The 11803-nt window shown below is 40.5% G+C and overlaps 1 protein-coding gene across 1 annotated transcript in view; it reads left to right on the forward strand.

Annotated features, from left to right (window-relative positions):
* Positions 1–4503: 4503 nt before the first annotated feature.
* Positions 4504–11803, forward strand: part of CCPG1 (cell cycle progression 1) — a gene marked incomplete at its 3' end in the record, with an annotated part of 12449 nt that continues 5149 nt past the window's right edge. The window contains exons 1-3 of the mRNA XM_010181369.1: positions 4504–4563; positions 10508–10622; positions 11602–11681. Of these exons, the coding sequence (XP_010179671.1) occupies positions 4504–4563; positions 10508–10622; positions 11602–11681 (255 nt within the window). The remainder of the gene's footprint in view (positions 4564–10507; positions 10623–11601; positions 11682–11803) is intronic.

Here is an 11803-nt window from a genome sequence, read left to right on the forward strand (position 1 = left end):
GGCCTCGCGGGCTCCGCTGGCGGCGTCCCCGCCGTGCGGGCCCTGGCCGCTGCCGTTTGCCAACTTTCTTCTCTTTCATCATCTGCCTCTGCCGTCCCGGCTGATGCAAGGCGTTGTGTTTCACAAACTGTGAGGTGGTTGTTTAGCTGCTCTGCCTGGCGCCGTGCCCCGCTCCGCTGCAGGTGCGATACAGCAGCACAGCACCTGTGAGAGAAGCAGGGAGCGCCCGCCTTTGGGGTGGCTTGGCTTTGAGGAGCCACGTTTGCCTCGCTGGAAATCATAAGGAAGAAATAGGCTTTATGGGTTGCTAAATATGTTAATAAAGAAGAATGTTACTTTTGGGAAGAAATTGTACCGCTTAGTAGAAGTAAATACTGGCACGAAAGCTGTGAAGGATGATGCCACCATAGCATGTTGTCATTTCTGCAACGCAGAAGCTGCTAGAAGAGAACTGTGAGTTTTTACTTGGAATGACAGCACTGCAAACTCTAAAGAACACTGATCCCTATCAGTGCCTTCTTATTCATCTTTCTCTTTGCTAATGCTTATTGAGGGTTTGGGTTTTTTTTTGGTTTAGGAAATCCTCTATTAAGATGGAAGAACTTAGGGGTTTGTTTAGACTGGGATGGTTATTTTCTCTGAGACTGGTATTTATTCTGCTTCACAGTGGATACACAGTGGTGTGCAGTATGTGTTTTTATGTAGATATATGGGATAACTTGGTATTACCTTATCTGCAGTGCATATGGGGTATAAACTTTTACACCTTATGCTTCTGGTTTGCATTTCGCTAAGGTTAGGAAGGTAGTTCCCGACCCCTGCCCCCCTCTCTTCCCTCTTCACAAATACATAGAGGTTGAGCTCTGAATATAATGGATATTTATTTATAGTGGATATAAAAGGCAGTGTCACTGAGAGCATAAAACATGTATGGGCCTAGAATCAGCTTTGCAGTTTAAACTGGAGTATGGAAGAACCTGAACTGTCATTTTCTTTTGAGGAATAGTGGCGATGAAGATCTTTAGCAAGAAGCCAAACTAGTGAAGCTGTGTGAGGGGTGGTGTGTTTTTCTTTTTTCTCAGTCTTCCCTTCTGACTTGGCCTGACTCACAGGAGGTGTGGAATACTCTACTGTGTCTTCCAGTTATCTCTACTGATCCTGGACTAGAACCCATTAGCATCACCCTGATTCATTAGGAAGTTTGCAGGCTTCATGTCTCTTTAATTCCTGGCAAAGCCGCCTTTTTTAAATATCCTGCGTTCAGCCAGACAGTGCCACCTGTATCCAGCACCTTTGGGCTGATAGGAAGGATCTACAGGTTCTTAGTGGGCCTTTGTCATTTGGTGGTGGAGGCTACAAGCCAGTGAAGGTTTTGCAAATAGATCAGTTTAGCCATTGGGCTCAGATTAGCCTCCTGTATTTCAGTTTACTTAAGGGGCTGGATTTGACCTTAGATTTAGTTACCTATCGGTGTTTTATTAATCTTTTACAGAAATAAGCTGTTTACTGTAGGTGATGGTTGAAGTTTAGGAGCAGTGTTCCTGGTTTTTTAATTACAGCTTTTTAGGTCATTTTGCCCTTTCAGAGCTAACTGTTCATGATTAATAAAAAGTTTTACTTCTGGTATTTGTTTTACAAGTGTATGGTTGCTACATGTGCTTGTAGGAACATAGTGACCCTAGAGATGCCCTTCAGTTTGATGTTATGCTGTCTGTCATATTTTTGATAAATTTAGCAGTTCTACCTGTAAACCTCAGTGATTTTGTAATAATTGTTTCGTTCCATTATTTTTCTTGATATTAAAAACTTTTCCATTCTGGGGATTGATCAGCTGTGTGCAGTTACATATGCAGCACTGGTATAATATTCTGGTTAAACAGAAGATAAATAACTTTTAAATCAAGCCATTTATCAAGGCCAGCAAGTAGCAGAAAATGATTGTTTGTCTGCTTGTTCCTCCGGTTTTTTTCCAACTTTTTTTGGTTATGCTGATACCCACAGAGGTCCTGAAGCTTTCATCTGAGGAGGGAAGACAGGTGGTTAATGCTCTGTAGAGCCTGAGGCCATGGTTGTGTGTTCAGCAGAACTGGTTTTATGCACTGCTCAATGGCCTGCAGTCTGTGGTCTGGGTGGGGAGGGCGAACACGGCAACTTTTATGTTGAGTTAGCCAGGGCTCGTGGTGAAACACTGAGTGAGAGGAAGACAAGACCTCACAGTGTCCAGTACAGAGTCTGCTGTTACAACTTGCCCTTTCAAAATCTGTACCTGCACTTGTATCAACAGAGGTTTGGTTTGGTTTGTTGTTGTTGTGGGGTTTTTTTGTTTGGGGGTTTTTGTGGGTTTTGGTTTTTTTTTTATGTTTGGGGGTTTTTTGCCTATTAGAGGACTTGCATTGTGTGACTTCATTGTATTTCGTCTGGCACTGAGAGGCACTAGAACTGAAGTCACCGGGTTATGAAACCATAGCCTGAATTTTTCCACAGTGGAGATCGGGCTCTCTGGTAAGGACGGGGTAACCACCTGTGCTACTTTTGCCCCAAACCCTGTTTTTTCTGGTTACCAAAAGGCCTGCTTTTCAGTGACAATAGATTTGGTACTCTTGTAATAGCTCTGTCCACTGACCTGTAGAATAATGAAATAGGAGTGTTTTTATACTGAAGAGAATTCCTCAAAGATGACTTCAGATCAGCTGCCCGGTTTTTGCAACGCAGCCAGCACTGTTTCAGATAGGTGGAGGCTTTTGGTGCAGGTAGTTCCCTTCCTCTGACAGGAGTGCTGCTGCTGAATGCCTGGCCAAATTCAAGCAGCTTGGCGTCATTTCAGGAGAAGTCTGGAACCCGGGCTTTGCCATTTGGCATTTGTTATTTTGGCGAGTGAAGAAATGTGATTAAAAAAACCAATCTGGGACAATGATTTAAAAACAAAATTGACGGCTGAATACAGTGTGATATAAAACCAAAACCAAACACCATGCGAACAAGAAAACCAACCCAAAACACCACCCCCCACCAAGTTCCCTAGCTGAGATTTCAGGAAAAGCATTAATGAAGGAAGAAAAAGATGTAAAGGGAAATGACAGCCACGTTCGAAGTGGGGCTTTATAATAAATGGGGATCCTGTTTCTCTCTGAGTTTGATACTTAAGTTGGTTGTTAGTGAATATTTTTGCTTTTATAAACTGTGTTTGTCCTTGTCACCGTTGCCTTTTTTACAGAGGAACCCCAAATACATTAGTTGAAGTTGGTGAGGGAAGAGTGTTACGTTAGAAAAATATACATTAACTGCTCTGGTTCAGAGAGATGAGCAAATGTGTGCTGTATTTTTTAAGAATCCTAAATGGAATCAGAGATTTCATATTTTGTTGTGCACGTTTCTAGCCACACTGGCATATTTAGATGTTCCGATTCAAAGTTTATGTGTATTTTCTGTGTTAACGAACTGGCAGTCAAGACGGGATTGATGATAAAACAGAGTAAATAAATGTAAACGAATAGGTGCATTTCCCTGTGTTCTTACTGGGAGTAACTTGGTGTGGGGAATAAAGCAGATGTCTGACGTTCTCAGAACTCTGCTTTTTTATAAAATGATGATTATATTGACAGCTTTATTCAACCATGGTTTCTTGTTGCTGCTTTATTACACTGGGTGCATACAGCAACACACGGTTGATCAGAAATTATTCTGCTACTTGTGCAATGGGGTTCCCCCCTCCCCCCAAGATAAACCTATAGTAAATTTTATTTAATGACTTGATATATTTTAAGGAACCTGACATGCATCAAACTTCTTTTTGAAGTCTTTCCGTTAGTTAACAACTTTAAAAGATAATCTGAATGTGTAACAATAATGAATACTCTGCATTTCTGGTACAGGAGAAGAAATAACCAGGCAGCTGCAGGCAGCCAGCTTTCCTCTGAAAATAAAAACAACCTACCAAAGTCCTCTGGTAGTATTGTAACAAGTAAAATCTGTACTTCAGATTTTTTCATTCTGGCTTCGTACTCTTCAGGTACTCGTAACTTCAGAATTGGTATTTTTAAGAGTCATTGGAAGGAGTGAAAGAAAGGTGAGACGTTGTTTTGCTCAGTGGTTGAAGGGAATTGGTTCCTAAAGATCCTAACTTGTGTCTTTCACCAGAAAGGTGTTTCTCTTGAATAAGCTGCAGTTCCTGTTGTTTTAAAGTTCGTTATTGATTTATTGATTGGCCCCGTGTGCATGTGTTTTGAGCTGATCTAAGAGCTTTTTGGCTGGATCGAGTAGGTATGTACCTAGCAAAGCCGTATGTGCTCCAAGTTTAAAAAGAGATAATAGGAAATGTGTACAAAATAATATATTTTCTTGCTCTACTTTTATTCTATTTTTTTTCTGGTTCCAGAATAACAGTGTGTGAGTTAGTGTGGTGCTCTGTAACATCATAATTTGGATTCTTCTTTTTTGAAAGCAGTGAAATGGCATATCTTGAGTGTTAAAAGAATCTACTTTTACTTGCAGCGTGCTTTGAAAATGTCTGAAAATTCCAGTGACAGTGACTCGTCTTGTGGCTGGACTGTCATCAATCATGAGGTACCTCATCTCAAATTAATAAAGTCCTGTCAGTTGAACACTGGCCGTATGTGGTAAAGTATTATTTCAGCTTTGTTGGAACTTGCATATCAACATAAAATACAGAGGAGAGATTTATAAGTAAGAAAACATAAAACTACTGTATAAAAATGTGTATCCTTTACTGTAGCTGATACATTTTTTTTAATTGAAAAGAATATTTTTGTCTTCAAAGGTTTTACTTTGAAGAATTGCTGGAATTTTAGTGAGATGCTCTCCTTTGTTCCATCTTCCCTGAAAACATTGATGTGCTGTGTAACTTGTCTGTTGTTGCTAATATATTTCATCTTTACCTTCCAAACCCACTTCCACCACCCTCCGTCCCCACCACACACCAAGGGCAATAGCGAGCAGGAAAAATCTCTCATGCAGAAGGAAAGAGAGATGGAGAGAGTCCAGCGTAGGGCTACAAAGATGATCAAGGGAGTGGAGCATCTCCCTTATGAGGAGCGGCTGAGGGAGCTGGGGCTCTTTAGTTTGCAGAAGAGGAGACTGAGGGGAGACCTCATTCATGTTTATAAATATTTCAAGGGTGAGTGTCACGAGGATGGAGCCAGGCTCTTCTCGGTGACAAACAATGATAGGACAAGGGGTAACGGACACAAACTGGAACACAGGAGGTTCCACTTGAATTTGAGAAGAAACTTCTTCTCAGTGAGGGTGCCAGAGCACTGGCCCAGGCTGCCCAGAGAGGTTGTGGAGTCTCCTTCTCTGCAGACATTCAAAACCCGCCTGGACGCCTTCCTGTGTAACCTCATCTGGGTGTTCCTGCTCCGGCAGGGGGATTGGACTGGATGAGCTTTTGAGGTCCCTTCCAGTCCCTAACGATCTGGGATTCTGTGATTTCTCCAGGTGTTTTCTACCATCCTAGCTTCAACAGTTGCTGTTTAGGAACAGCCCTCTGTCTTTACATTCAGTCTTACTATGAAAAATAGGATAGAGACAAGTTAATGCTCAATGAGTGAAGTATCAGTAGAAGGCATTTTCAAGGCTCATGTGAATGCTGTAGTCGTTATCTTTACATCTCTGTTTGTAACTGACTGCTTTTGTTTCTGTCTGGAACAGTCTCTTTGAGTTGAGCCTCTGAGCTCAGGAGGTTGAGGACTGGCAGGAAGACATTTGTGAGATGTGCTGCCTTTAGTCTTTTGTATTGTCTCACTGCTTACAGAATGCTCAGGCAGTTTGGAGAAGGATCCACGTAGGCCTGTTTGGTCTTATTTGCACACTTCTGAGCACTTCCACTTGTGTAGAATGCTGTTCTGCATTGAGAAGGAAAGATATGGCAAGTTGAGAGGGTCTGGGGTCTGCAGAAATCAACGGTGTTGCAAAGGCTGGTTGCAAATTCCTTGGGGAGAGTTTTGTAACGGGGAGTATGTAATTACATATTCCATGGCCAAGATGCTCAAGGTTTTCCAGACTTTCTTGCCTCAAGTGGAATCCAAAGGAAACTGCAGTGAGTGAAGGAATGCCAACATTTTATTAGGTTTATTGGGAAATGAAGGTGATGGGAGGGCAGGTCAGGTCTTCTTGCATCTGTGCTGTAAGATCAGCAGTAAGAAAGAAGTAGCTTAAAATGGTGATTGGTGAGCACTTGATGTACTTACACTTGGAGGGTCTTGAAAACTGTAACAGAGTGAAAGAACCTTGGAGGTGGTAAGAGATACTTCTGTGAGGCGCATTGAGTTTTGAAGTGTCTGTCTTTTGTGCTTTCCAGGGACTTGCAGCAGCATTTAGCACAAGCTCTTTGCCATTCACACTGGAATTCTGGGTTTCCTTGGCCCTATTGTTCAGACAGGAGAGCACAAGGCATAAAATACGTAGAAATAACCTGGATGTTGGCACCTTGTGGAAGAGGAATTCATATGGCAGTGCAGGACTGAGCTTGTGGCAGCTACTATAAGAACGTTGTTTTTTCCTTTTCCATGAGGCAAACTGTCACTGAAAAGGTATCTTCTGTAAGGAAATAGTCAAGAGCAATCTCATTATTGTGTAAGGAAGTTGTGGTGGTAGATTGTGTGGGAGCCGATGGAAAGAGCTAACAGACTGTACAAGGCAAAAAAACGTTCTTGGTTCAAAATGCTTGTTGCCTTTTAAAACCTATGCAGTTGATGTGTGAAGTTCTGTGTCGTGTGTATGGCTTCAGATGTGTTTCTGTCCATCTTTGGATCTCTGCTATAGCTTCATTTATCAGGCATACTTATATTTGGGATGAAATGCTAGAATTCCCTCATTCTTTGATCAAGTCTTGGGGTATAGCTCTTTGTAAAGTCCCTGTAATGTCTGTGTAGCCTGGTTTAATTTGTGTGTTTGTTTCCTATCTTCTGATGTTTGACTAGCTGTATAAAGTGACAGTGGCTTTATTAAAGCAAAAGTGATTTTTTAAAAATTCCTAGTAGAATAAAGCTTGAGACGAAAGAAAAAGAAAAAAAGAAGCAATTAAAGGTCTGTTGGGATGAGATTGGTTGTTGCTTAGGCATCTACAAGATAGGTGTCTGAACCTGACACTGGTTTCTAAGTTTACATTGTCTAGACTAAGTCAATACAATTAATGGAGTCCAGAGAGCGGTAATTCTTATGCTTAGGTCAACACTTCCATTTGATCCAGTGACTTGCTGCCTTGACTCCGCTGAGTATTGATTGTAAAGGTGCCTTCAGCAATTTGCTCAGGTGTAGACACTTGAAGTTAGATAAGATTAAGGGTTTATCTTACTTTCCCCGAGCAGTGAACAAGGCAGGCCTACATTGCTCAGAAACTCTGAGGGGCCCTGCCTGTTAGTGTGGGCCTCCAATAGACTTTTCTCCTTTAGTCCTGAGGATTTTTGTATCTCTTCAGATCTTGGCTGAGGCATGGCTGTCGTACGGGAATTTTTTTGTTTTTTGTTTTATTTTTTAAGCATTTAGCATTGTCTTATCAAGTGAGCAGGTTATTGAGCCAGCATCATCAGAGCAAATGGGTTAGCTGTTTTCCTGGAGTGACACTTAGATAATGGCTGCCTGTATCTTCTTGTTCCCTGACCCAAAACATTTTCAAGGAACAGTACTGGCAATATTTTATTCATAGGAGGAAAATAGAGAATAATGGGAAGAAATCATGGGTAGCGATCAGCTGTTTCTACTTCACTGCACACTCTCCTATTTGCAGATTATAATGAAAACCTGGGCAGTTTGAAAGGCAAGCCATTGCAAGCTTGTCATTGTACTCAAGTTTTGAAAGCTCAGTTCAGTTTCAAAAGCAAGAGATCAGGTTTGTGGGCTTATAAATGTTGGGCCACCTTTTCATGTCTCTTGGCAGCAAGGTGATACTTAAAGAGATGGTTAAAACTTCTTTTCCTTGTTTTGAGTTGGGTGACAAGTTGGGACTCCTGTCACCAAAAGAGAAATGGAAAACCCGCTCACTCCAGCCCTCAAGATCAAGGGGGATACAGGAGTGCACAGGCTTCTAGGCCTCACAGGCTTCTAGGCCTCACAGGCTTCTTCTACAAGTGAAAGGATTTAGGAGTTGGCTACAGCGGTTGGGATACTCAGCTGCGTATCGCAGGCTTTATTTTCATCTTGGGGTGGTTATTTTACACTGTAACTGAAACTGTATTATGCAGTCTAAATACATTAACGTAACACAAGATAATAGGAAGGCAGGAATTTGTCTAGCCAAAGCAGAACTGATTTCTGCAGTGGAGAGGTTTTCTGTTCTTAGTTGTTCTTCCTAGATTAAAAGAAATAAAATAATTCTGTTTGAGCTGGGAAAACACTGGTCTTTAGGAGCTCCAATTACTGGTGTTCTCCTAGCAAGACAGCTTGAATTTGAGCGTGAAGAAAGAATGAATGGGAAGGCAAGATAACCCTTCACATGCTTGTTATCCAGAAAGGGGATGATATGTGGACTGCTGTATACTTCAGGGAGGTGATTGGGCTATTTAGGAAAGGGTTAGAGTTAAGGATTAGACAGGTTTGGCATACTACAGCATTACTTTCTCATGTATCATTGTGACCTTTATTGGTGATGATGCAACAGAATTGGTTTCTAGATTTGTTTTCCCATTTACAAAGGCACCAAGTTAAGAAGGACAAGAAATAGCAATGGGCCAGATTGTGATTGCAGAGAATTGGCAGCTGTGTGTGCTGAATTGAGTATCTGCTTTGGACAGAGAAGTGTTGGTGTGTGGTGTTATACTACCCTTAGGAAAGGACTTGCTGATTTTATGTAGGAGCGTAGGAAAAAGTGTAGTGAGGAGACAATATCCTTTCCCATCCTCTTTGCTGTTGATGAAATGGAAGGGTGATGGAGGTCTAGCAACAGCTTCAATGAAGCTGAGAGTTCAGACCTCCCCACCAGACTGCACGTGTTTAAAAAAAGGATGGCTTACCTTGGACTCAGCTAGCTCAGTTTCTTGGTATTTTAGCTCAAAAGTTTATATGGTTTGAACTACATTCCTCATGTTTGCCTTGTTGTGGGGTCTGCGCAAATACAGTTGTTGTTTTTCTTTTCCCCAGCTTAAGAAATGGAAGTGATGGTTCTTTTATGGCAGAGAACAACTGGTACATAAAAAATCTATATGCCTACCTATAAAACCCAACCAAGCCAAAACCCACAAATAACTTTGTATTTTCTTTCCTGAGATTTCACTCAGATTTCAATAAGTTACTTAGAGCGCAGTGACAAATCTCTACAAAACTTTTGCGATTGACATTGCGATGCTTTTGTAGTTGGAAACAAAATCAAATTACTGAAGTAGTTAATTTTTGGAACCTTTCAAAAAGGAACATAACTTCGTAATGTGATTGTGGAGTGTATCTTACGCAGCTCTCTTCGAGGTATCTAACCTTCCTGGAGTACAGTCTCCTCTTGAAAAAACAAAAGCATCAATGTTTGCTTGAGTCCTGAAATGAGCTATCTAGGGAAACTGCTCTGGAAGTATCGCTGCTACTGTAATTTCACACCTGCTGTTGCAAAAATAACTATCTCTGTTTACAAAAACAGCTCCAGTTATTTATGGATCAGAGTGACTTAGTATTTTTCAGTTGTGTTTTGCATGTTTACAGTTTTCTGATAACCTTGCGTTCCATAGTTGTTTCAAACACAAATTGGAATATGAAGATTAAATATTTATAGTTGCCAACCATATTCCTTGTCCTTAGTGCCCTGCAGTCTCTGACTGTTGTTTAGCTTCAGTTCCTGTTTTGCTCTGAGGTTGTTGCTGGCTGGCAGCTGGCTTTTAACTAAGGCTTCTGTCTGGATTAAGGACAGAGATCCAGTTTAGAAATGTATAAATATTTGTTTTCCTGGTGTCAAGAGATGTACTATTAAAACAACTCTTCAAATCTGCTGAGAGGAATTGAGATGGAGTCGTTACATGTGCTTGTTTCCTGGGCTTGGAGTTTGTGGCAGTACTCTTAAAGCTCAGTATCTTGTGGGATGGGTGGTGTATTTACATGCTGTACATGGACACGTGTGCAAGAATTAGATCCTGTATTCAAAACTCATTTGACAATCTCCTCTGTTTCTCTAAATTCTATTTAATAAATAAGTCTAATAAAGCAGTTAGAAAATGGTTTTTAAAAATTGCTTAGCATAGTTGTTAATGGATGCCTAAATTACTGCTTTTTTGTTTTGGTTTGGGTTTTTTGTTTGTTTAGTTGTTTTTTTTCCCCTAGAATTGTCTCCCTCTGCCTTTTTTCAATTCTGGTCACAACTATTGCACATTAACAGTTGCTGTTAGTTGATTACTTAGACTTTCTCTTGCCTTTCTTGGCTTAAAATCTTTTTCAGTTTTCAAAGTTTTCTCTCCTATTTCTTTTTTATTATTATTATTACTAATGTCCCCTTTCCTTTGTAACCCTTTCCTTCAGTTTTGCTGATGGAAACCCAAGTAACTGTGATGTTCATTTAAAACTCTTCTGACTCCAGGGTTCTGACATAGAGACGGTGACTTCGGAAAATGGAAGCACAAATGATAACCACGAGTGTGTTTCAGAAGAATATGTTTCTTTGCAAGAAGAGGAGCAACCAATTGATTTGCAAGGTAAGATGCTAAAAAAGAGGAGCAGTTCCATAAAGCAGGTGTCTGTTGTAACATTGGCACAAATTAGTATTTTTTAAGAGTTTATAGACTTTGTAGGCCTGTGTTGAAGTACTTACTGCATCAGTGTTACGGAAAATATCCAGTCATCAACTTTATAGAAGTATTTCTTTTTGAAATGGATGAAATTAGTAGAATGTCTTTCATTTGGTCAGTACTTTTAGGTGTGTTAAGAATTGTATGCACTGGTGTTGCTGGAAGATAGTTTATAGAAGTGCTATTGATAAAAGCAATTTACAATATTAAACATTCCTTAATAATGTCATAGATTAAATACGAGTAATTTGGAAGGAACCAGCAATGCTTTTACACCTGAAAAATAATATCATGGCACTGCATTAGGATTTCTTGAGTTGGAAGTGTAAGTCTGGTGCATATTAATATAATGAAAGTCCTTCCGCTTGTTTTAATTACTAAATATAATACTCAATTTGTTAATACTGGTATGAGAACACAGCCTTGACAGGTTCAGTGTGCAGCTGACTGAATTTGAGCTTGGCTGCGTTTCCAAATTCAAACCTCTCCTTGTAGAAACAGTCATTGAAACTCCAGTGACTCTCTGGAAGGTATTTCCATTATCCTAGCATGCCAGTGTGGCACGGTACCCACTTACAGCGTAGTGTTGTCTTTTATCCAACAGTGCTTTTCCTTGATAGGTCACTTGCATTATGCTTAGTGTGAGCATTTAGGTGTCCTCCAAAACGTTGTATTGCATAATGGCAGAATGGATTCTGATGTTTGTTAGAGGGACATTAAAAATGAGATTTAGTGTGTTTTTAGAAAACCTTCCCTGCTACGAGTCCATAACTGAAATCTGTCACAATTACACGTATGTTAATATTCTGTGGGAGTGGGCATAATTTGGGGAGTTACTGGTTTTAATCCTACGTTTGTTTGGTGTTTCCTCTTGTTGTTTATATAGCTCAGTGCAGCAATGATGGAGAGATACCAGTGGCAGAAAATACTCTCTCTGCTTCTGAGGAAGCTCAGACAGATCCAGAGGTAAATTACGTTATGTTATTCAGAAACTTCTGTAAGCCCTACCTGACAATGTCAAGCAATGTTTTGAAGGCATTAAAGATAAGAATTTTTTTCCTTTTGTTAAACCATTAATAATTCCTGCC

The sequence above is a fragment of the Mesitornis unicolor genome, unplaced genomic scaffold (genome assembly GCF_000695765.1).
Source record: "Mesitornis unicolor isolate BGI_N332 unplaced genomic scaffold, ASM69576v1 scaffold12903, whole genome shotgun sequence".
NCBI lineage: Eukaryota > Metazoa > Chordata > Aves > Mesitornithiformes > Mesitornithidae > Mesitornis > Mesitornis unicolor.